Raw genomic sequence first — 27,556 nt, 5'->3', positions numbered from 1 at the left:
GATAGCCGCCGAGAAGTGAAAATGAACGAATTGCCACAAAATGTATGGCTGACGGAAACACTATTGAACATACCAACAGATAGAGATTAAATGGATCCTGCGCCATGCGAATTCGTGAAAACATTCGCCCGTTTGCGGGAGCAAGGAGAACAAAACTAATGCACGAAGTGGGGTATAAAGACAAAAGAGAATATAATAAAAGGTGTACTCACTTGCATCTGGAATCCGGACGGTGTGAAGGAGGGCTGAACACTTTGCTGCAGTGCGAGCTGCGCTACTCGGGCTTGATGGCTCTGATGGAGTGACGGGTCCGAGCTGTACCCCGCGGTGTTCCAGTAAGCCGGTGGAGGTACTTCAATGTTAGGATCGACCGAGGAGCCGAGCTGGCTACCGTAGGAGTGGCTGGCGTACGGATCCATTTGTACTGAAGAATTTCCAGGAGCGAAGTTTTGAAGTGGTGGATTAGTTACTGAACTTCCCGAGTAGTAATCGTATCCACTGGGAAATCCTGGCATTAAATAAGGATACCATTGTCCGTTATTATCAAACACTTGACGTTCTTGAGTATTACAAGCTGAATGTAAACTCTGAACGGGGTATTCGAAGGGTACAACGGGTATTGGAGGAGCTGGTTTCTTAGAGGTCGTATCAGGTTTAACCTTTTTAGGGTTATATCCTCTTGACGACATTCCCCGTTTCCCTTTATTCTGAGAATTCCGGGGAGTAGTGATTGACGGTTTTATATGCTCGGGTATATTATAAGTTTGTAATGAATTACGTGGTGATGGAGGGATCCAAGTAGATGATGCTTTCGAAACTGGTTCGGGAGGAAAACTTTCTCTTCTGTCGGAAATAGTTCCTACCTGACCAGTTCCCGCTCCATAAACCGGAAACGCAGGATTCCATACAAAAGGTGGCGGAGGAGGTATTGTTTCATTTATGTTAGAAATCGTCTGATTTTCCTGTCCAGTAGATGGAATTGAAGGAACATACGTTGATCTGGGAGTAAATGGCGGAGGAGGTAATCTTTCACTTCCACAGGAATCCACCCGATTCCTATCCACTTCGTTGGATGGATATGAAGGAATGTTCATGTGAGATAATCTCGGAGTAGGTGGCGGAGGAGGTAATCTTTCACTTCCACAGGAATCCACCCGATTCCTATCCACTTCATTAGATGGATATGAAGGAACGTTCATATGTGATAACCTCGGAGTAGGTGGCGGAGGAGGTAATCTTTCACTTTCACAGGAATTCACCCGATTCCTATCCACTTCATTGAATGGATATGAAGGAACATTCATGTGTGATAATCTCGGAGTAGGTGGTAGAGGAGGTAATCTTTCACTTCCACAGGAATCTACCCGATTCCTATCCACTTCGTTAGATGGATATGAAGGAACGTTCATGTGAGATAATCTCGGAGTAGGTGGCGGAGGAGGTAATCTTTTACTTCCACAGGAATCCACCCGATTCCTATCCACTTCGTTAGATGGATATGAAGGAACGTTCATGTGAGATAATCTCGGAGTAGGTGGCGGAGGAGGTAATATTTCACTTCCACAGGAATCCACCCGATTCCTATCCACTTCGTTAGATGGATATGAAGGAACGTTCATGTGAGATAATCTCGGAGTAGGTGGCGGAGGAGGTAATCTTTCACTTCCACAGGAATCCACCCGATTCCTATCCACTTCGTTAGATGGATATGAAGGAACGTTCATGTGAGATAATCTCGGAGTAGGTGGCGGAGGAGGTAATCTTTCACTTCCACAGGAATCCACCCGATTCCTATCCACTTCGTTAGATGGATATGAAGGAACGTTCATCTGAGATAATCTCGGAGTAGGTGGCGGAGGAGGTAATCTTTCACTTCCACAGGAATCCACCCGATTCCTATCCACTTCGTTAGATGGATATGAAGGAATGTTCATGTGAGATAATCTCGGAGTAGGTGGCGGAGGAGGTAATCTTTCACTTCCACAGGAATCCACCCGATTCCTATCCACTTCGTTAGATGGATATGAAGGAACGTTCATGTGAGATAATCTCGGAGTAGGTGGCGGAGGAGGTAATCTTTCACTTCCACAGGAATCCACCCGATTCCTATCCACTTCGTTAGATGGATATGAAGGAACGTTCATGTGAGATAATCTCGGAGTAGGTGGCGGAGGAGGTAATCTTTCACTTCCACAGGAATCCACCCGATTCCTATCCACTTCGTTAGATGGATATGAAGGAACGTTCATGTGAGATAATCTCGGAGTAGGTGGCGGAGGAGGTAATCTTTCACTTCCACAGGAATTTACCCGATTCCTATCCACTTCGTTAGATGGACATGAAGGGGAAAAAGCAGATTGTGGATTTGGAGTACATACTGAAGTAGGTAATCTTTTATTTACGTTAGATGTCATCTCCAAACCACTAGATGGAATCCATGCGGATGGTGGTCTCGGAGCAGATATCTCTTCGCCGGATGGTAATGAAGGATCCCCACTAGATTTTGATCTAGGAGTAGATGGTGGAGTAGCTAATTTCTCATTTCCATGAGGATCTAACCTATTAATTTCCTCATAAATAGATGGAGATGAGGGAACGCGAAATGATGGTTTCGAAGTAGATATTTTATTTTCTCTAGATTTCAATTCATTTTTTTTTACTACATCTTTTTCCGAATTAATCTGCCTTGAGATGGTACTGGGACCTTGTTCAATATTTTTTGCTTTCGCCGAGCTTGAATATTCCATCATTTTGGAAGTATCCACGAGGTTTCTCCGTCGCATGGAACCATAATAATTGTTTAAATGATTGTTATCATTCCCCGAAGAGTCTGTATCGTGAAAATTAGTATGTTTCATTGTTAATAATCTGCATAAAGTATTATTTGGTGCTTCGGTAGTGTTAGAGGATATGGTGGTGGGTATTTCCCTCGACGGGCAAACAGCATTATCAGGTTGAGGGAGGGTTTTTGGGATGTGTTCATCGGTACACATTTTTTGTGGCGGTGAAAGGATATTATAAGATCTTCCATTTACCGTTAAAAACGGTCGATTCAAATCGAGTTCGTTTTCCAGTGTAAGGGGTACTTGTAAAGCTGGTGGTTTGCTTTGAGGAATGATATCAGACGCATTCGATGTTAGCGACGTTAACAGGTTACAGTTTAATACTGGAGATGGACTTGTACAGTAAGCGTCGAGCGCGATACAGTTCTCGCCCAGTGACAGAGGAGAATTCGGTATTCCATCTATCTTTGTACTCGGAGAATCATTTCGCAGCGTAGGTTGAATAACTGTTTCGGATGCTTTAAATAGACTCTGGTCGATGACCTCGCAATCTGCTTCCACTGAAGGCAAAACCTGATCAGTCGCATTCATGTTCAAGGACTGCTCCTCAGATCCCTCAGGGTCTGGAGTGGTTGGATTTACAGATAAAGTAGTAGACGCAGTAGACGGAGATGAGTTTGAGATATCTTCCAGGAACATATCTTCCGTTAGTACCTCTGTGAATACACCCCCTGTGTTACAGTGCGTTGACATGATTAAACTTTTACCTCGATCTGGTGTACATATAGAACCTTGTTCCGCGACGATGGTACCGACCTCTTCTCGTGTGTACTGTGTGTTCGGGTAATCCTTTCCTAATAATCCCAAAGTAATAGATTTTTCAGAACTGCTCTCATGCTCCCGTACAGTGTCCACCTTTTCTAGACCTTCCATACTCTCTGCTGTATCTTCCTTCGGTGAATACATACGATCTAATTTTTTTGCGCTCTCTAAAATGGTATCTTCCGGTTTAGGTAGGATCACCTTTTCCGGTACAGCATCTACCTTGTTCGAATATTCATCAAGATCCATTTTATCATCCAATGGTGGTACTAATGTGGGCTTCGTCTCGACAGTTTCGAATTTCTGTTTCGGTACTCCATGCAAATCAGCGAGAATTTTCCTTTTACAATGAGTGTAATATGCGTTGTGTAAAATAATAAAAATGTCATGTTTGGTAATCGTAACACCCGTTAATTGTTTCTTTCTTATAGTATCCTGAACCCAGTCACAAGTTAAATCACAAAGTTCATTTACAAATTCGTCTTTCGAACAAAAATTACGTAATTTCATATCTGAGTACATAAAGCTCAAATGTTTTTCCACTATCCCATATGATGTTCCCGAGAATGTCTGGAGAACATAGTCTGTCAGCGTTATAATGTTTTCTAAGGAATAGAAAATCGACGAATTGTTATGATCCTTTCTTACATCAGAGTCTTTGATACTCGACCTCAGCCGCTGTCGTACACAGTTTCTCGTCATCATTTCTTGAAGTTTTTTATGTTTTGGATTAAATTCTGATTCATTTTTCTGATTACGCAGATTCGGTAATATAACGATCTGCGAGTCTGTGATTTTCTCTTTTCGACCCGAAAAGTTTATAGCGATGTTGCGATTGTTGTGGAGCTCTTCGTCGTGAGATCGCATTTGCCGGCCTAAGACTTGAATGCATTTCTCGACTCGAGGGACAGATTCCAAGGGAGGCCCTTCTCCGGTAATGTCAGTATTGTTTTGCAGCTCCCCATTGTGTGATTCCATTAGACTACTACGAGTGAGAGATTCAAAACAAGGCCCTTCTCCAGCAATGTCAGTATTGTTTTGCAGCTCCTCACTCTGTGATTCCATTAGACTACTACGAGTGAGAGATTCAAAACAAGGCCCTTCTCCAGCAATGTCAGTATTGTTTTGCAGCTCCTCACTCTGTGATTCCATTAGACTACTACGAGTGAGAGATTCAAAACGAGGCCCTTCTCCAGCAATGTCAGTATTGTTTTGCAGCTCCTCACTCTGTGATTCCATTAGACTACTACGAGTGAGAGATTCAAAACGAGGCCCTTCTCCAGCAATGTCAGTATTGTTTTGCAGCTCCTCACTGTGTGATTCCATTAGACTACTACGAGTGAGAGATTCAAAACGAGGTCCTTCTCCAGCAATGTCAGTATTGTTTTGCAGCTCCTCACTGTGTGATTCCATTAGACTACTGCGAGAGAGAGATTCAAAACGAGGCCTTTCTCCAGCAATGTAGGTATTATTTTGCAGCTCCTCATTGTGGGATTCCATTAGACTATTACGAGAGAGAGATTCAAAACGAGGCCCTTCTCCAGCAATGTAGGTATTATTTTGCAGCTCCTCATTGTGGGATTCCATTAGACTATTACGAGAGAGAGATTCAAAACGAGGCCCTTCTCCAGCAATGTAGGTATTATTTTGCAGCTCCTCATTGTGGGATTCCATTAGACTATTACGAGAGAGAGATTCAAAACGAGGCCCTTCTTCAGCAATGTCAGTATTATTTTGCAGCTCCTCACTGTGGGATTCCATTAAATTACTACGAGAGAGAGATTCAAAACGAGGCCCTTCTCCAGCAATGTCAGTATTATCTTGCAGCTCATCGTGTGATTGGCTATCCATTTTTTTAATGCGTTCCGCGACTCGAGGGAGAGATTCCAAAGGAGGCCTTTCTCCGGCAAATTTGCTTTTATTTTTCAATTTTTTTGTCAACATTTCACGTAATTCAATGAGTAAATAATTATTAGTGGTGACCTCTTTCTTTCTCTTCCCATCTAGATAGTTAATATGTTGTTCCAAAGGAGGTGTCGGGCAATTGAATGTAACCGTGTCATCTTGTGTCATGTCCATTACAGAACCACTGTCTGAAATTTAAGGTGAAAAATGATAAGCGACTATTAAATCAAATGGCATTTACTTATTGACAAAAACCCAAATAAAAGATTTGTTTTACTAGAGAAGTTCACCTGAATTTGTTTGATTTTTAACGGTCGTTAATAAATATAGTTGCTCTAAAAACATGATATTATACATATTATTGTGTCGATATAAATCCGACGTTTCAGGCGCGTTTGCAGAGGATATGGAGCTGGAATAATTCAATTGACGTTTTTCTTTATTTTTTCTAATTTTCCTATAAACGACGAAATGACATTAGTCTGTCTGACGAAGAGATAGCGCCCTTCTTTGGGGAGAGTTTAGCCCGTGATAGCTATCGTTTTTTAAATGGAGGGATTCGAAAATTCCGCTCCGGATATTGCTTCCTTATTTTCTTATCTGGCTACGTAGTTCGACAAACTCACGATATGTAGAACGATTTTCACACAGATTATATTAGCAAGAATAGCTTTTCGGATTAAAAAGTTTCTCTACATTTCTATTCAGAGTTCGAAATGAACATGTTTTGAGACGCATAAAAATATAGAGAGATGTTATAGACACTTTACAGAAAACATAGCTTAAGTACTTCGGCCATTTTTAAGGAGAAATATGCAATTACATGCGATGACTGCCAGCCTTCAACGCGGAGTGGCGCATTTAGAAGAAGGCGGATCTCCAGGGTCTCCTATTCGCGTTGCAGTGAGCGAGAAATCCAAACACTAAACTTACCAGATTTGTTGCGCGTGGCGGTCTGCTTCGCCGGTGGCTTTAGCAGTGAACTCAGTCGCTGTTTGAACAGGCGCCGGGAACGCCGCCTCGTCATAGTGGAGCCGCTTCGCCCGAGCCCCGCATCCGCGAGGGTCCACTCTGCGGCGACTCTGCATCAAAGTAACATGACGGTGAACCCAGCTGCACCGGAGACAACATCTCTCGCTCATCTTTCTCCCATGATCTCCAGTGCCTGCTTAAAGTGTCTAACTCCATCCGGGATTAGTTAAAAGGAGATACGATCATTTTGTGTAGTTAACCCGGATAAACCTAGGTTGACTTCGTATTCTAGCATTACCCGTAACATATTTGTTAGGTGCTAGGTGGGTGTAAATAATAAAAATGTACTTTCTTCTCAAAATAACATTTAATTCCCACACAAAAATACTGAGGTTATGCTTCTAGTGACTACTGTAGTGTTCTCCCCGTGAATGGGGCTTACATGCCCTTATATTATGATATTATACAAATAAGATAATAATGTCTGGACATAGTTCGCTGCCTGACCATGCTCCGTGAACATGTATTGACATGATGCATAATAATATTGATAAAGAAAGTGTATACAAGATTGTATGGTGTACATGTACTGACGTGATACAGGGGTATTGATAATAGGGAAGTTATACAAGATTATGGTGTAAACAGTGACCGTTACATGAATCACAGAATAGAATAAATAAAGAAGAATACACAGTAACTAAGATAATAGAATAAGTGGAAAATAACATAACATATGTACATTAGAGTGGGAACATTGTATGTTAAGGTTCTATGTTTGAAAAATAAATATAAAGGCAATTTATTTATTTTTTCTTGTGTAATGGCTATTCTTTTATTAATATATAATTTTTTCTTAAAAAAGTGAAATTTTATGTTTTGTGAGAATTTCAATCTTGGTTGATTTGTCGTTTTTAATTAACATATTGTATTTAAAATAATTTTAATTGTTTGTAAAGATAATCTTTAACTTAATCACACTTAAAATTGTAACACATTTTAAAAGTACCAGGATTAAAAAAAAAACACGCAGAGCGCAACCGATCCTTTGAGCGCCGCGTGCCAGCTTAATACTGATGGAAACAATGACTTACTAAAGCAACGCTACCTATTTATAACAACGAAAAGTGCAACTTACGACCCTGTGTGATTATTAAATAAGTTGTGTTACATATCTTAACACTTAATTAGACTGTCTATATTAATAAAATACGAAATGACAGCTGGTTAAGCGCAAAAAATGGCTTTTCCGAAAACTTTGAGCTCTGGTTGAGGGCCAAAAGTAGTATCGAATAGTTTTTTAAATATTTTTCTCGTTATGTGCAATCCAAAATGCAACTTTTTAGATCCATTTCATTGTTGAATCCGCAAAAAACGCCATCGGCCCACCCTAATGTACATGTCCCATGAACTATTGTCAAATTATTACTGCACATGTTACAACTATCATTTAAGTACCTAGAATTGTATAGCTATGTGAGGACCAACAGTCCATTTAATCTTCACATTAGTTTGGAAATGCCGTAACAAGGCGAAACCATTTTCACAAATTTTATTTTTGTGTTTTTAACAATAAAATACAATTTACTAACTAACTAACTAACTAACTAACCATCACGCCGTTTCCCCGCAGGGGTAGGCAGAGAGAATCGAACGCCACACCACTCTGTCTTTGCAAACATTCTTTGCCTCTTCTACATTCATGCATCTCCTCATACATACCCGACGATTATTACGACTCCTGACCCGGCCACTTTCAAGTATTTGACATACCTGATTGTGCCAAGTTTTCCTCGGTCGTCCTCTGCTTCTTTTTCCAACTACATTCGCCTCATAAATTTGTTTAACCGTTCTTTCTTCACTCATACGCTCCACATGTCCAAACCATCTCAACACACCTTTCTTAATTTTATCGATAATGCTTATCTCAGCCTTACATTCTTTTCTTATTTCATCATTCGAACATCTATCAAACATCGTTTTGCCACACATTCGTCTGAGGGATCGCATTTCGACTGCATTCAGTCTGCTTTCATCCTTCTTTTGCCAACTCCATGCTTCGCTTCCATACATAAGGGTTGGAACCAGAACTCCATTGTGTACTGCCAGTTTAGCTTCCGCTGATAGATTTTTATTTGCTAAAACTGATTTTAGTGCACCATTCACTCTGTTCCCAGCATTCACTCTCCTTTCTATGTCTTTATCAATCTTTCCATCCCTAGAAAACATACTACCCAAATAATTGGGTAAAATAAGAAGTCTTTCCGTTGGTGACACACATCTAATAATCACTGTCAATTGATGTCCTTGTCAAATATCTAGTATAGAATCTACTGATAAGCTCAAATATTCTGCGATAAAATTTTTATGGAAAAATAAGTGAAAAAATATTACTGCTACAAATTTTGCAATTTTTTTTCGTCTTCTTCAAAATCCAGAAACGTCTTCTTTCTCTTCCCCATCGCACAACATCTTCAGCTACTAAACTTTAGTTTAATAAAGCTTTTTTCTTCTTCAAACCCTCATTTGCATCCAATGGTGCATAAGGCACTGCATCATATAACCGCATTGTTATCTTGAACCTAAAATCTGGTGGCGTCAAAAGTCTGCGTAATCGGAGAGCATGTATGACTAGTATGGATGTGAAGGAGGCGAGGAGTGTATGTCGGGACAGAAGAGTGTGGCGTTCCATCTTTCTGCCTACCCCTGCGGGGAAACGGCGAGATGGTAGCAGTAGTAGTAGTTATCTTAATCGTTAACATATGAAGGAAAGATGATCAGCCCTCCGATTCAGGTACCAGTAATATTGAATAAATATTAGAGTGAAAAAATCACTTATATTATTTGACCCCCCCCCCCCACTGACCCGAGGACAGGTGGAGACTCGATTTTTTTTCAAATTACCTAACGTCCAAGTGACTCTGAAATCTAGCTACGGCTTATGCAACACCGCTTATCATGACCCTACTCAGGCTTCAACTTTTTAAGTTTTATAGCCTACGCCTACTCGTGAGTGGATTTACTCTTTATGTTTAAAGTTACTATAATTTCAAGTAATTCATGAGCGAAAATTCTATGAAAAACACTCGCTTCGAGTTCTCGAAGAATGGCATACCCCTTTCATATGGTTCGGGAAGGCATTATTCGATTGGCTCGGTGACCTGCGGAATGAAGTCAGAACTTACGTCTGCTGAAATGCAGACTCAACCAGCTCAGGTCTTAGAACGAATGTAATCCTTTGTTCCCGGTCATTGTTAGTTTGTTTGTCAGTTCACCGTCGGCGTCGGCCCGCGAGGTGTGTGGCTTCCACACTGTAGAGCCCTCCAGACCAGAGAAGAAGCAAAGGAGTGCCTGGAGGCAGGTTGCGGACTGCACAACCTAAGTGAGTCATTGTTTTAACGGTCCTGCCATTTGCCTACATGCTCTTACCAGCCTTCTTAGAATTTTATCGAGGAACTTGTCAATTAATCTTTTTAATATCTGAACTAAGTTCGGTCATGGTGCGCTTTCGAGATGTTTCCCTTCCCTTCTCTTCTTTTTCTCCTTTTAGGACTAAGTCCTGTCATTCTCCGGTCCGCTCCTGGGAGGTGGAAGACCAGCTATCCCTCCATCGTTTAGGTGGTCTTCCCGGGGGTCTGATCCCGCTTATGCTGCTGTCCGCTGCTATCCTCACCACTCGATCCGAACTCGCTCTTCCCACACGATTTCTCTAGAAACATCTTCTTTCTCTTCCCCATCGCGCAACATCTTCAGCATCGCAGATTTTTCTTATTTCAGAGTTTCTAACTCTGTCGCGAAGTGTTAGGCCTGCAATGGGTCGTAGAGTCTTCATTTCGGATGCCTTGAGAAGGCTTTTTGTTCTCGCGGTGTCGGCTCTTGTTTCCGTGCCGTATGTCAAGATGTTTCCCACGGACATAAATCACTTAGCGTATCGGCAGCTATATAAGGGTAGTGTCTACCCTAGATAAAGTGGCTATTTTGATTATTCATTATTCGTAATTCACAAGAGACGCGTGTAGCATCACTCTACAGAACTGATTTGAAACACATGAGTATTGACTGCTGAATTCTAGGTTTCTCAAAAAAAAAACAGTCGAACCCGGTTATAAACGAGGAAGAAGGGACCGACTGAATTTGCTCGTTATAACCGTAACTCGTTTTATCTGAGAATAGTTTTTTTTAACAAACAAACCTATCACATGAAGTGTGTTATCTGGAATGGTCACATAATACAAGTCGCAATCGAAACAAAATTCATACAATTCATCCGTTACACACATCGCTCACTCCTTTCAAGAACGTCATAAATAAAAAAATGTCATTTTTCAATTCTGCATGTTTTCGGAATGCCCAGAAAATGTACTATATCCCAGCAAAAGAGGCGTATTTTAAACTTAATATTTACCCGCTACAGGGCAGAAAGTGTTGTTTTTGTATTTTGAAGAAAATGTATTGTTTTATTATTATTTTAAATAAACAATGGAGTTTTTTTTCAAATGGAGAAAAAACCTTCAGTTTTTACCTAAAAAGATCTGTTGCACAGTAAAAAGCTCAATCAGTGACTTGATATTTATTTTTAATACATTGTGTTATATTTTTAAACTTTAAAAACGTTAATCTAGTTTTTTTTTTATTTATGACGTTCTTGAAAGGAGTGAGCGACATGTCAATCTAGTTTTCCTACAAAATTTGGAAAATCTTGTGCTTCTTTGAGTACAAAACCATTGTAGCAGTTTCATCAAAATTCGTAAGATCACATTTTTTTTCGAGTCCGTGATGTTCTTTTTAAATGCAGATAAAAATACAACGTAGATAATGAGAAGGATGAAAAATTTCATCATTCTCATTAGACACTTGAACATTTTTCGCGCCATGTTCTATTTCACGAATAATTTCCGCCTTTTCACAAATTGAGAGACACTTTTTATGATTAGTAGACATGTTGATAGTTTGAGGGTTTGTTGTTTACTGACCTGCTCTAGAATTGATATGACATTCCCCACCTCGTAATTTTTACCATGCATTGTCCATAGTAAACATAGAACATACAAAATATGGAAACTATCGCAAAATTTCCCGAAACAAGCGTGAGATTTAAAAACTACAAAAATAAGTTGTTCATTGTTATGAAGTGCTGAGCCTACTGACTTCACAAAGCATGAATGTTATACATGCAATTTCAACCATATGCGCGGGTACTTTTTCAATGTTGTCGACAAAACACCTTATGTACTTAGTATTTCAACTATTGTCATAAACGTCATCCGATCCCCGCAGCATTGGTCTAGTCAACTGCCCGGTCGAATTTTATTGCTTAGAGTTAAAAATGGTGTTCTAAAAAATGGACACATTAACAGTTTTAAGATTTTTTTCTTTTTCTGTCGATATTTTTGCTCGTTATGGCCGAGAAAAAGGTCGATAACGAGCTACTTCTACGGTTATAAAACCGAAAATAAATGTTTGGATAAAATCAGAAACCAAAATGCAAACGATTGTTTCCTCGTTGTATCCGAGATCTCGCTATAACCGTGCTCGTAATAACCGAGTTCCAGCGTATATTTAAATAATCAATGTCGTGTTATTAATACTAACGCAATGGACATACCGAGACTACCTGCCGCGATAACGTAATATAAATTCAGCACGTACGAACGGGCTATGTGTTTCATAAAACGATAAGAAGTGAGAGCACTCCTTAAGGGTTAACCCTTGACTGCATTTGCCATCGGCGGTTGGGTTCTGATTCATTATATCACAGTACTCATGTCCTTATAATCGCCCTTGAGGTAGTACTATTTTACGAAAATGGAGCTATAAAAATGATCCAAATTATTATTTTTATTATTATTACTCATACAATGTTGATGATCCGCAGAGCTTTGGCTCTGGCGGGCAATGGTTGGTATGTAACAAATGGTTGGTTGGCAACAAATTGTCCACTGGATCTTCAAAAAACAACTCTTGATTTATTGCAATATTATTTCATTGGCGTCTTTTTCTTACAAGTTGTTGCAAACTTTGTATTATATTTTCACTAACTAACAAATATTCGTGATTTACAGTCTAATATTTATTTAATATTACCCTGCTCTGATCCTTGAAGTGATCATCTCGCCTTCGTGTAACGATCAAGATAACACTGCGTCAATACGATGCAGTGCCCTATGCACCATTAGGTGCGAATAAGTGTTAGAAGAAGAAAAATAATTGAAGAAAAAAACCGAAAAACGAATTTACGGAATTAAATTAAATTTAAACTTTATAATATGAAACAACTATGTTTTAACCACTATTTTATTATTAGTACACTTTAACCTACCGGTTTCGACAAGAACCTTGTCATCGTCAGGGTTTATTAAATTCTAAAACATTCATTTTATAGAGTTTATAAAATGTGCCACAAAGTATCTGCGAAAACCATTCAAGAAATAAATTAAATTTTGTTAGTTCTTCCCTAAATACCTGTCACCTGTCACCTAGCAATTTTTTTAAAATTGTACACTAAGATATTATATATTTGATGTATTAGTATTAGTATTTTTTCTCAAGTGTATAACCTACAAAAGCTAATACGAATATGCAACCTCGAGTTGGCCCTAGCCATTCTTGCAATTCTCCTTTACCTCTCGCGTAGTACACACTATTCCTCCTCCATCTCCTTTCCCGTATAGCAGTAATGTACGTAATCGTAAACTAGACATCCGTCATCCGTACTCCATCATTTACGTTACACCCGGAGTTAAATAAAAAAGATCTGCGCTTCTAGTTAGTTTATTACATTTCCAATATTTGTGTACAAAGAACGATGACTTACGATCGGTATTCGGTTCGACATCCACTTCAACACGTGCTTTGTTTGTTATTGTTAGTCAGTCCAAGTCAAAACACAAGGGCAAAGCCCGGCACATCACAACACGCAGCGACACGACCTCCCCGCGCAACGCTTCTCGCCGAACTGAATCGCACATAGCTCGGCGCGAAGTTTACGAAGATCTAGATCCGATTGCAAATGAGTAGTCTGCTTGCAAAACACTCGATGTCAAAAAATATATAATAAGTGTTTTAGCTAATGGTGGCAATTGGTAGAAGATTTAAAATATCAACGTCTATGTTTAAGGCCAAGTATTCGTTGTCACAACTTTATTTTATCTAAATCCAGGTAACATTTTAGGTAAATGATTTTTTTCGTAAAACATTGTTTTTGCATTGAAAATGCATTTGCATTTGCGTTTGCGTTTTCGACTTTGAAAAGAAACGAGTTATTGTTACAAATATTATTTCAATACACATTCTAAAAAACAAAAAAATATCCAAATTACATTATGTTAAAAAATCGGGCGTGGATACACGTGTAGTCCTGACCGTGGCTGGACGGATTCTGTTTTGAACGCTCGAGATCTCAGCCTTAACATAATCTGCCAAATTTATTAAATTAAGAATAAAATTGAATAGAAAAATCAATACTCGTGCAAAACTGGCTATGCCGATCGACAGTTCACTTTTAAAAATCTTTAAGTTACTGTTAACTTGCTAAGTTGCGTAGTGACTCGTGGAAATCGAGCGTCAAAAACGTACTAAGGTTTCCTTGATCTTGGCATTTAATGCCTCTAAAAGATTCTTTGTTTTCAAGAAGAACAAAATAAAAATATTGTAACAGAAACTGACAGTGAAGAGACTTTAATACACGTAGAAATTGATATTTTTGTAATGGTTAGGTTAGGTTAGGTTAGGTAATGGTTAACGTGTTTAGCTTCCATGCTGGAGGTCCCAGGTTCGATTCCCAGGGTGGTGATAGTAAATATTTGTGATTTTAGCCACTAATATTTATTTAATATTACCCTGGACTGGTGCCTGAAGCGCAGGAGTGATCATCTTGCCTTTATGTAAGTAATGATCAAGATAATACTGCGTCAATACGATGTAGTGCCCTATGCACCATTGAGTGCTGATAAGGGTTGGAAGTAAGAAATGGATATAAGAGTAATAATATATTAAAATTGTGATTTCTTAGAGTAGATAGGATAGAAGTTAAAATATGAAACTGTTTTAAAACAAATGTTGATTGGATACAGTTGTATTGTATTACAGTTGTAAAACTATCTGTATTTAAAGTACAAAACTGTATATGTTTAATTTTAAAATGCAAATTAAATTATTATCGATAAACAGTGATTTAATTTCTTTACATGAATGATTTTTTTTATAATCCTAGACTTATGTAATTCGCAAATGAATGCGCCTTTATATCTTGACTATAAGGATAAACATTTTTATCGGATTTTTCAATTAATTTCTTTTTTTAACATAACGTGATTTGCAAAAGGACTGCTCAAATGCGTGTTCGTTCGTGTTAGTGTGAATGCAAATCGTCAGCAGGCAAACAGAAATGTAAGTTTTGACGCCCAGATTCGTTTAGTCGCAACTTAATTTTCTCTGAATCCAGGTAACATTTTACGTAATTGGTTTTTTTCTTAAAATATTTTTTTGCATTGAAAAAAACTGCTTTTCTTTGAAATAATTACATGGTTGAAAAGAAAAGAGTTATAGAAAGGAGTTTAAAAAATATTTTACAGTCAGTCAAAAAATTAAATTAAAAAGGCAATTAATAAAAATATACAAATACAATGTGGACATGTGGATGGACATGTGGTATGGACATGTGGAGCGAATGGATAGCGAGAGAATGACTAAGAAAATATATGTGGCGAATGTGAGAGGGAAAACAGAACGTGGACGACCGAAAAAGACTTGGCACGATCAGATCAATCAGAACCTAAAATCTGGCGGTGTCAAAAGTCTGCGTAATCGGAGGGCATGTATGACTAGATGTATGGATGTGAAGGAGGCGAGGAGTGTATGTCAGGACAGAAGAGTGTGGCGTTCCATCCTCTCTGCCTACCCCTGCGGAGAAACGGCGTGATGGTAGTAGTAGTAGTAGTAGTACAAATACAAAAGTATATGATTTTTCTAAAAGTCCGTTATTAAATATGTTTCCAATCCCTCATCATCCCTGATCCCTTTTGACTGTGACTGCCAATCAACACCAAAAAAATAAAGCCACTTGAGACCTACCCGAGCTCCTTTCCCTAACCGTCAAAATATTTTGAATATTGTTTAGTAGATAGTGTTTTAGCATTTATCAGTCTTGATAAAGAAGCGGTTAGCTTCGAAACCAGTAGACATTATAATTAAGTTATAATAAAATATTTATAGTGATTTTAAAACAAAGTTACATTTTAATTATAAAATGAAAAATCACAAAGTTAGTGCTTCAAATATAAATTATATTATAAAATCAAATACAGAATATTGTAAAATAAAACTTATTATTTAACAATATTGTGAATTTTACTAAATAAATTTAAATTTTACTAAACAAACGTATATTATGCAATCCATCGATTACTATTCAAGATTTGAGGAAACAAACTTACGTAAGCTAAATTGTTATGTACGAAGATATTCAGACTCATTTATTTCTTTGGAATTGGCACAAGCCAAAAGGTCATATCGGAGAAGCCGAGAGAGTTCTCCACCCCTGACCCGAGTCTCCGGAGATCTGTGATTGACAGCAAGCCGATAATGTTGTTGCAATCAGGTCACAGTGTATTGTTTATTGCAGCTTGTTCCAGGAAACCCGCGACGTCCAGTGACCGACTCGCCCAGAGTTTCAAGTAGGTACTCGGAATGTACGTAACAGAAAGTTGCAACTTTAAAAAAGAACTGGAAGTGCGTTAGGTCGTATTAAGTCATCCGAACTCTCGCGCAGTCGAAATGCGATCCCTCAGACGAATGTGTGGCAAAACGATGTTTGATAGATGTTCGAATGATGAAATAAGGAAATAATGTAAGGCTGAGATAAGCATTATCGATTAAATTACGAAAGGTGTGTTGAGATGGTTTGGACATGTGGAACGTACGAGTGAAGAAAGAAACAAATTTATGAGGCGAATGTAGTTGGAAAAAGAAGCAGAGGAAGACCGAGGAAAACTTGGCACAATCAGGTATGTCAAATACTCGAAAGCGGCCGGTTAGGAGTCGAATAATCGTCGGGTATGTATGAGGAGATGCATGAATGTAGAAGAGGTAAAGTATGTTTGCAAAGACAGAGTGGTGTGGCGTTCGATTCTCTCTGCCTACTCCTGCGGGAAGCGGCGTGATGGTTAGTTAGTTAGTTTAGAACTCTCGTCGCGGACCAAATGCCGCCTATACGAGTACAATACCTGTAATGCACCTACTCTCAGCGATGGGCTACAGTAGTCTCGGAGGGGCTCGCGCGAGCCCCTTGTTAAATTTGACTCGAGTCGGCGAGCCCCTTGTTAAATCAAGAGAAATATTCTCCGATTAAATCAGTACATAAATGCAATTTCAGGGGTTGGTTTAAATGTATTGCGAAACATAAAACATTACGTTTGGTGTTCTTGATATTTTTTATCATAATATAGTACAACATTTTTAATGGACGTGAAATTTCTTCGCCAATCTTGGAATATTTCACTCTTAACATCTGAGGTAGGTAAGTACATTTAAAACTAATATTAAGTATTTGATTTGTTGAATCAAAGAATTTTCTACAATAAAAAATAAGTCAAATCTACATTTATAATATTTTGTCATTTGATGTGCAAACTAAGTTTTTTTTTATTATTTTTTTATTTTTATGTATTTTGGATAGTTTAAACAAAATGATACACCTACCCCCATTGTTAAAAAATTGGCAGGCCACCCCTGCCTATTTTCTAATATCGCTCACTCCTTTCAAGAACGTCATAAAAAAAAATCGTCATTTTCCAGCTGTGCATGTTTTCGGAATGCCCAGAATATGTACTATATCCCAGCAAAAGAGGCATATTTTTAACTGAATATTTACCCGCTACAGGGCAGAAAGTGTTGTTTTTGTATTTTGAAGAAAATGTATTGTTTTATTATTATTTATTTTATAAGAAAAGGTATTGTTTAAAATATGCTAAATATTTTTCAAATGGAGAAAAACCTTCAGGTTTTACCTAAAAAGATCTGGTGCACAGTAAAAAGTTCAATACGTGGCTTGATATTTATTTTTAATACATGCATTGTATTATTTTTTAAAATTTAAAAACGTTATCCTGAAAAATCAAGTTTTTTTTTATTTATGACATTCTTAAAAGGAGTGAGCGATATATACGGCTGTTGAACGTGGTACCTTACAATGGCCCAGAGCAGCCGCATAAAAAACAGATTTTTATTATAAATTTTGCTTGGTAAATACTGCCACTATATCTTAAATGTATTGTGACACGCGTGTTACGACTAATAGTACTGGAACTTGATGATGAGGAAGACGGAAAAGCACATTCTGGAACGCATATTTACTTTGCCAAATTATAGGGGTGAGAAGCCAGTGCCAGTAACGACTGTCGACATTGAAGCGGTCAATGGAGTTGACGCACGTGTAATGGCAGAGTTGCCATCTGTTCTTCACACTCTTACCAGCCCTTCTAAGAATCTTATCAAAGGACTTGTCACTCGATCTTTCTAATGTCTTACGTCATGGTGCACATTCCAGAAGGTGCAGTTGTCGGGGAGTACTTTTGTTATGTCCCGTATTATTGAAGAGGAAAACTCCAGCGGTGCAGATAATAAGTTTATTTAAATTACAAGAACAGATGTGGAGAGGTACGACACTAAAGACGTATATAAAATGAATGACCTGGAAGATAGATATCAATGCCATATTTATATCCCTCAACTCTTGATAAGAAGTGGACGCAGTCCAGTCCCGCACGGCACGCCTTATGTGCATGATCACCAACATTTCGGGTACAATTGTTGAACAGTCGCGTAGCCGAAGTTAATTATCAGTATACAAGGTAAACATTGCCTGTCTGCATCAATAAGATAGTATATTATCTTATTTAACATCAGTCGCCACTACTGGACTTTAGTTTAGACATCAAGCCCATGGGTAGGTACCTAACACTTTGATGGGAACAAAATCGATTTGATGAATTTTTGACAAATAAGTAATCCTTTTTAACTAGAAAACTGTCTGAAGACATTTATTTTTGACGACCCTTTAATATTTGGCTAAAAGGTGCCACAGCCATATCATAGAATAAATTTGTAGCACGAATACTTACCGTCTTATTATTAGGGTGAAGCGTCTTAATGTACGATCCAACAGTTTCTCTTTCTGTGCGAGAAGATTGTTGCTCCGCTACTTCCTCCTCCTCCATTAACAAGCTCTCCTCTATAATTCCTTGCTGCGAAACACGATGCAACTCCATAAGCTCTTTGGTGGTCAGCTCTTGGCTGTGCTCTTTCAAAAGCTCTTTAATATCGTTGCTATCCACCTCGAGTCCCATGATATTGGCCAATGACACAATCTCGTTGACTGTAGACTCCGCAGGTACTGTTTCAAAATCACATTCGACAGCACTCGTCCAAAGTTTTTTTTCCAAGCAGAAGTGAGGGTCCTCTTGGTAACTCCTTCCCGAGCCGCGGAAGTCCCGGCCCACAAGTGAATGTCGTGAAAAAGGGACTTACCCTCTCCCTGGAACTCGTTATGCGAAATATCGCTCGTTAAGGGAGAAACGTTTTCACATTTCTTTGTTCGTTATGCGAATTACTCGTTATGAGAGGTTCCACTGTATGTACGTAATCCGGTGACGTGTCAAGTCTCAACTGAGTTGATACTTGACACGTCCCCACTTCATCAAAAATAAACAAAACGGTATCAGATTTTAGAGCGAATGTATTTATGCCATAAAAAACCAAACCCTTGATTTAAGTATTTTGTGGTATTCATTTTCTCTTTGCTAATTTTTTCTTTTTTCTCTTTCATAATTTCTGTATTTCGAATGAGGTATTCGCGCTCATTATTATATACATATTTCAATTCCTATTATTTTACATCTAATATCGCAATTTATCGCAATTCTAATAACGCAATCGCCTACGATACATTCCAGAGTTGATTTTAATTTGCACTACCCGTACTTGTTTATTGTAACGGTGGTATATTTTCGTGATTACTCCCTTTGGCCACATATTCGTATTGTCACACGAATCGCGATATCTTCTTCCTTCGTACTGAGTTGTGCCATTTTGGACGTTTTGTTAAGGTAGGTAAGTATTATTTTACCCTTCCGGCCCAGAACGGGTCGGTAAAATATTGCGCAATGCTCCATTGTCTTTTAAGACACATGTTTTCCTCGTTGGAGACGGAGATGGATGATTGGTAGATCATAAAATTATACCCTAACAAAAAATGGTTCAGTGTTAAACTTTCAGTCTTTACTGTCGAGAGACGGGTCGACTATACACGACATTTTCTGTTTCTAATAACAACGCATGTGTGTTTCCGACCTCGGAGCTTGCTTTTTTAAAATAGCATAAAAAGTCCTTTTGATGGATTTCACCAGACTTTCCCAAGCCCCACCGTGGTGACCCCACGTGGTGCCGGAGGTTTACATTTCCAAACTATTGTTCGGTTTGTCATTACGTCCGCAATGGCGTATTGATGTAAAGCAGTGGTTCTGAACCTTTTTGAGGTCAGAGAGCACTTTTGATCATAAGTAAATTCGCGGTACACCAAAACAAAGGATCCGAAAAACATACAGAGATATTTTTTATTAAAAAAAAAACTTATTATTTTATTACATGCAAGTTAAAATTTACATTAACTACCGTAGAACGGGGCTACTTGAACTTTGATGTGTTACTTGAGCCCAGTACAAAACAAAAATCTGTATTTGGTCTACAATAATGAACATATCGACATGATTCATTGTTTCGCTGACAGGTGACACTTATTGTCACGATACTTCGATCGATACCACGATCTAAATATTTTTTTGTACTGGGCTCAAGTAACACATCAAAGTTCAAGTAGCCCCGTTCTACGGTACTTCTGTGGTCAACCTCTTGGAAAAAAGTGAGTAAAAAAGTCACCTTTTTTTTCACTATTATGTATTTTTTTAACACACTATCTGCGGGCGGATTACGCGCTAACTATGTACTACGTGGGGCGGGCGAAAATAAGGGTGTTGGGGAAATAATGTGAATTTTTTTAAAATCGCTATATCTGTAAGAGTATTTTGCATTAAATTTTTTGTGTGATACTTACGATAGCCGGTACCGTGTAAATACATTGTTAGACACACACATTGACGTTGGAAAATTGTATATTTAAAAAAATACTCATTATTTCATAGTTTTTAAAATTAAAACATTAATTTATTTTTAAAATCCTTTTTAATAAATTAAATATCGAGTCAGAATGTGATATTTCTCAAAACATTCACCCCTATGAAGAGGAATAGAACAAAACTTGCACATATAGCACGTTAAACTTTTTTTTATGCGTCGCGCAAACACGACATTGCCGCTGAGGGTTTTTCTTTCTTCCGGATGTCACTATTTTTTGTAAACAATTTTTTCTCAAATCCATGGATAGTCTTCCAGGGGGGTCAATATTCCGGATTCTTCTTGTAGTCTGAGAGGTGGATGGTCCCGGTTCTTGCTCATCTGCTGCTGAAGGTTCAGGAATGCTGTCAGCTATCCAGTGTTGCGCAACATTATGCAAAAAAGATTTGTATCTTATTTTACGCTTATTCAGTGACTTATAAACTCTAAAAGCATTAAATAGAGCTGAGTTTAATAGAAACATAACAACTCGTTTTGTCCATTTTTTAGTTCTCCTCAATATAGAATATCGGAGTTTCGATAGTCGGATCTATTGACCAATAATCATCTCTATTATCTTTCCGGACCTGACTCATTAGTAAAATTAGACCTAAAAACTTTTTCAACTCCGCAACACATATTGGCTTCCATTTTACGGACTTCCTTGTTTCTCTAAATAATAGGTCAACATTTTGGGAGTGGTATCTATTGCTCTCTTCTACCATTAGGTCCAATAAATCCTCCCCAATAAACAGATTAACCGCATCTATTATATTTTCCCGATTATTTGGCAGAATATTGATACCAGTTTGGCCTAAGAACGGTTCTACCTCAGAAGGATTATCTCTTTGAGACCACTCTTCAATATCCTCCTCGCTCGAACTTGATTCAGAATCGCTGAATTGCAAGGGTATTACAGGGATTCTTCTGTGTGGAATCACTTCACTATCACTCGAAAAGTCACTATCATCGGTAAACTACAGTCTTCCGAATTATTTGACAAGTTATCTGCAAATATTTCCTCATCAGCCGAAGCCATTTTATGATGGGAATGAAAAATAAATAAATCTACACTAAAAGTATTCCTCGATATAAATACGCAAAGAAATGAACTGATATGGAAACAAGTGTTAGAATGGTAACAAAATTTAAACGTAAACAACTCGTAAATTATAAATTATAATTGTTTTCTCTTGTCCCAAACATAACATTGAAGATAAGTGGTCTGAAGCTTCCTAAGGAAGGCCGGTGTCATATGACTCGTTGGCTCGAATTTTTATGTTGCTCATTGAGTTCGTATTACTCATAATAGAGATAAACATCTCCGAAAAGAAGTGATAACATTTATCCATACTGTAAACATCGATATGAGATCAAAAGATGCCGCAAAAGTCGTGCGTAAAAATAACTTACACGCAATTTACGATGGGTCGAGTGAAAAGGTAAAATTACCCTTCCCGCCGAACACCACCAGTCGAGTGAAAGGGTGAAATTACCCTTCCCGCAGATAGTGTGTTAATATAATAAATCAGTATAAAACATAAATAAACAATATTAGGAAAGAAAAAAAAAATAAAGGAAGAATGGATGTATCTAGACTAGTGGGGAATGAACCGAGCTGGATCACTATAAAAAGTTTGGTTACGATACACAAGGGCATAATCAAATTATTTAATGTGACACTAATTTCAACAATATTAGGTCTAATATTTGATATATCTAATAAAGATATCATAATTGTTGGATTTCTATGATTAGTGTTACTGCTAACGGTACCGGAACACTTTTCATTGGGAAGACGGAAACGCGCAAATGAAGATAATCTTTTATTTATTAAAAATTGCAAAGTTATAAGTGTAAAAACAACAAAATTACACCAATATATCGAAAATTACAAAACACAAGGGGCGAGAAGAACAAAGAGACACCAATATAAAAACAGAGCGAGCGCGGCGTATACACGTTTCGAATCTTATTTAATCTGAGCACACAAATATTTGTCCGCCACCCCTTAAATACTATTTTAAAGGCGTTGCATGGGGTGGGGACAGTATTTGTAACATTTAAAACTTACTGAACTGCGTCTCTTTGTTCTTCTCGACTACCTTTATTAATACTAATTTAATACATCAATTATTCTGTAAAATACACAAATTTTGGCCGAAACAATTAGGCTCGGTACATAATACCACCGGCTGGGGTTGAGATACAAATGCTGTGTGCTCGTGACAAATGCTGTATTATTTTGGAAGAGATCCGAGTCTTGAACTTTGTCTGGGCGAAATCGTATTAACCTCGAGATTTGTCCATCCCGATACTATGTGCTTTTTTGTTGCATATTTTACAGAATTTTCTTTCCATTACCCTTTGCGTACGGTTATAGTTCAAATATTTTTTTAATTTAATGCTCCAAAGCTCCCTCAAAGCTTTTCGGGTCCCCTGCATGTAAAATAATCGAATTCTGAATGGCTACTCCTGTCATGAAAGCTTGTAAGCCTAATTGTTTCATCACGGACAGTTTTATGTAAGTAACAATCGAAATAAAACTGTGTGAATACGACGCAGTGCCCTGTGCACCATTGGGTGCGGATAAGGGTTAGAAGAAGGGAAGAAGTGCTTACTATGCACAATGCATAATAAACATTATGTGATGGGGAATGTCAGATCAATTCTCGAGCTGATCGTAAAAAAACTTACCCTCAAATTATAAACATGTCTACTAATAAGAAATAAAGATTTTTTTTATTATCACTATCGATGAAGCTAATCACAACCTTGCGTTTTTCCCGCATTTCACTGTCCGGACAACTATCGCACGATGTTTTACCATATGTATGCCTGAAAGTAGAAAATAATGTAACAATATTATTGAGAATGCAGGAAATAATGACACGCCATGTATGAAATTACACTTTATTAAATGACAGAATCTTTACAGTTTAAGGCACATGAATTCTGTTTAGGTACATCCAAGTTACAATGGCACTTCTGCGCTCCTACTACAAGTTTATACTAGACATCATCTCACTTTTATCTCAATAATGTACTTCGCCGCACATACGGTAACACTAGAAAGAACGGAGCAGTCATAATGATTCTACACTTATGGTCAAAGAAGATTGTATTTTATTTGATTTTTTTACATTGAGGCAAGATGATCAATCCTATACTTCAGAAAGCAGTCCAGGGTTATATTAAATAAATACAAATTACAATGAAAAATCTTCATTATTTGGACCCCACTCCCTGAGATTTAAATCTGCACTATGGGCGCGGACTATATTTAATTTTAATAAACCAAAAACTAGTTATGTATGTAATAGGGTTTGTTTCATTGTGAGCCTTCATAATAGTATGAAATTAAGGCACAAATAGATTTTAATGGCAACATCTATAAAATTTTAGATGTTTCTTTTATAAATTAACTAGAAACATCAGTCCTTGGTATGTCTGTATTTTTATTTGTTACCTGAATTGTTCATAACCAAAGATATTTGTAATCTGATGTTCCGGCATAATATGATTACAAATTTAGAGTTGAAAAGACTGCTTTCTGATTCAATCATGAATTATCATCTTTTCCTCTTATGTATAAATTATATATATATATATATATATATATATATATATATATATATATATATATATATATATATATATATATATATATATATATATATATATATATATATATATATATATATATATATAATAAAACCCTTATCCGCACCCCAATGGGGCATAGGGCACTGAGTCATGTAAACTCAGTGTTATCTTGATCGTTTACACATGAAGGAAGGGTGATCAGCCCTCCGCTTCAGGTACCAGTCCATGGTAATATTGAAGAAATATTACAGTGAAAAAATCACTTATATTTATTTTACCCCCCTTGGGAATCGAACCCGGGACCTCCAGAACGGTAGCCGAGCGTGCTGACCATAACACTACGGAGGCGGACATTTTGTAAAAGTATGACATCTAGTATAAACATTGTAGCTAAAAAACTATTTTTATAATGGAAGCATTTTTAATTTAATCTAATAAATGAAACTGTTTTATATACAATAATGAAAACACTATGATATCTTTATCTTTGAAAATTAAGTTTCGTTGAAGGAATTATTATACAATACCAAATTCGCAAAACTTTGTCATTTCATTATTTACAAAATAATAATCAAACTGTTGACATCTCAACGTAGATGAAGAAGGATATGGAGGTTTGGGTATTTACCACATTTGATTATTTGTGTCCACATCTTTGTTCACAAATAGCGACCCACTTAGGAGCCATTCCATCATCGATATATCGTGGGTATACTGGCAAAAAACGATAACTCGAAAATCCCTGTTTCAATAATCCCTGTTCTTTAAAGCTTTTAGCCAGCATAAAATAACTGCTATTAAACTTAACCCTTAGAGTGCCAACCGTTCATAGATGGACTCTCTATTAATGCGTATAAAGAGCGGAGCGTCGGAATACCGATCATTGCGCAGTTAGATTCTGTGCACACTTAATTAATAAGGTACTTTTTTCAAAAATGATTTAGCAATTTATGCAAAATATGTGAAAATAAGCTCAGCACTATAAGGGTTAAAGTTGAATTTACTTTTAAAACCACATTAATATGACATTTCAAACAACTTAGTGTATTTTGCCAGTTTATAGAATGTTGAAAACTTTAAAATATGCATCATTAAATCGAAGTTATATATTTTCGAGTTAACGTTTTCTGCCAGTACACACACGATATTGTAACATTGCGCAAATTAAATTACTGCAATCACCCGAGACGGTGGAGACAACGCACTACGCTCACGGAATTCAACCCTTAATTTCTGAGGCCGTCGAGATTAGCATGGACCAATTTAAATGGATATTTTTTTCAAAAAACCACAGATATCAGCTGTATGAGAAATTATGTAGCCATGTTTTAAGCCTCAAATCATCATGATATGAACAATCGATCCATGGACTTTGAGGTTTGAATTTTGGGTATCACGCTGTAACAGATTGTGTGCCGAGTACAGGTGAAGAACTGATGAGATGACGGGTGACTGAAGTAAAGAGCATTGAAATAATTACAATTTTCTATACCCAGTTTGCTATGAAGTTTATAATTATATCAAGTGTTGGGCAGTAATATTTGGTATTATTTTTGACACCTCATCGAAGATGAAGAAGAATATGGAAGTCTGGGCATTTACGGGGCTGACGACCGTCATAGGCTGGTTTGAGTGATCACTTTACACGCGTGTAACATTCACCAATTCTACCCATTATTGACAACCACACTACTCAAATTCTTGGAAGTTCTATATATATGAACCAATTTTGAAACATTGTTCTTGAATCACTAGAACTTCACTAGAGACATCTATTGGTAAGATGAAAAGAAACTTTTTATGAGCAGAAACTCTTTTATTAGTATGTGAGGTCCAAATCCTGGATTATAATCACGCACATGTGAAACGCCAGAAAATATCATTTTCATTTTTATCATTTAAGCTTATAATTTGACAGCCCCGTAAATGCCCAGACTTCCATATTCTTCTTCATCTTTGATGAGATGTCAAAAAATAATAAGAAAAATACTCCTATAATTGGAGATAATCCAGATTTGTGAACAAGTATTTGGACACACTTACAATGTTGTAAGTAATATTTGGTGCTGTGTGCTATGAAGCGCAGATCATTAAATCACCAGGTAGTGGCGAACATAACCTGGAGACTAACCAATATGCCATTTTGTAGACATTTTACTAAATATTTTTCAAAATAAAAATGTAACTTAAAGGTTAAAAAAAGGTTTCTTAAATACTGGAAGGCATTAACACTTAATCTAAGGTATAGTACAAAGATACAAATAATGTAATAAATATTGAATCTGACTTTAAAATATTCAGCAAAACAAATCAAAACTTAATTATTTATTAAAACTAAGTACTTTTACATAGAATGCAGGTAGTTTGACTTTTCAAGATGAAAATCAATTTTTTTTAGCACCGAGTCAAAATATTTATCGAATAATTTAATTGTTAGTCAGTTAAAATAAAAATAAAAAATGTAAAATCTGATAAACAGGACGTAATATTTGATTAAGTTCACCTTTGGTGCGTATTTACAAATTGTTTTGCAAACATTATATTCTAAAACTTGCGTTCATATACAATTATGGCCATTTGGAGCAAAATATAAATTACTAATACTGGCTACGGATTATCTAAGTATCTTACAGTCTACACTTACATTTTATACTTTTTGTCTAAAAATATGTTATACTGCGCATTAAATGGCAGTTTATTTGTATTTTGGTTACATACTAATATGAAGGGCTCCTTAGGACATAAACATATCTTGTAAATAACATTAATTGCTTCGAATACTCAATAACATTGTAAAAAAACTATTTACTGTAAATAACATTAGATATCTTACACAACCAATATTATTTATTGTAAATAACATTGGATATCTCACATAATGAATATTATTTATTCTAAATAACATCGGATGTCACACACAACCAATATTATTTATCGTAAATAACATTAGATCTCACACAACCAATATTATTTATTGTAAATAACATTGGATATCTCACATAATGAATATTATTTATTGTAAATAACATCGGATGTCACACAACAAATATTATTTATCGTAAATAACATTAGATCTCACACAACCAATATTTTTTATTGTAAATAACATCGGTTGCACTACACAAATAATAATATTAATAAATAACATTGGATGTTGCGCACAACCAATATTATTAATTGTATGGACATTTATTTTCCTATAAGTGAATGTTTATTGATCAACTGAGGGCTTCTTTTTACATATTATTTTTATAATTATTAAGTAAATATGACAGAATATAAGGTTAATCTTAAAATTATCA

At 37.0% G+C, this 27,556-nt stretch overlaps 1 protein-coding gene across 2 annotated transcripts in view; it reads right to left on the bottom strand.

Annotated features, from left to right (window-relative positions):
- Positions 1-13,441, bottom strand: part of LOC148301947 (uncharacterized) — a 32,642-nt gene extending 19,201 nt beyond the window's left edge. For both annotated transcript variants that reach the window (XM_088272454.1, XM_088272455.1), the window contains exons 1-3: positions 13,297-13,441; positions 6,444-6,592; positions 213-5,698 (exon numbers count right to left, since the gene is read on the bottom strand). In XM_088272454.1, coding sequence (XP_088128580.1) covers positions 213-5,698; positions 6,444-6,537 — 5,580 coding nt within the window. In that variant the 5' untranslated portion in view covers positions 6,538-6,592; positions 13,297-13,441. The remainder of the gene's footprint in view (positions 1-212; positions 5,699-6,443; positions 6,593-13,296) is intronic.
- Between the last annotated feature and the right edge of the window lie 14,115 nt (positions 13,442-27,556).

Source organism: Brachycentrus maculatus, unplaced genomic scaffold (assembly GCF_059751285.1).
Source record: "Brachycentrus maculatus isolate JH-2025_06_01 unplaced genomic scaffold, ASM5975128v1 h1tg000498l, whole genome shotgun sequence".
NCBI lineage: Eukaryota > Metazoa > Arthropoda > Insecta > Trichoptera > Brachycentridae > Brachycentrus > Brachycentrus maculatus.
Note: the sequence above shows the minus strand (reverse complement) of the source record. Positions and strands in the feature narration are given on the sequence as shown.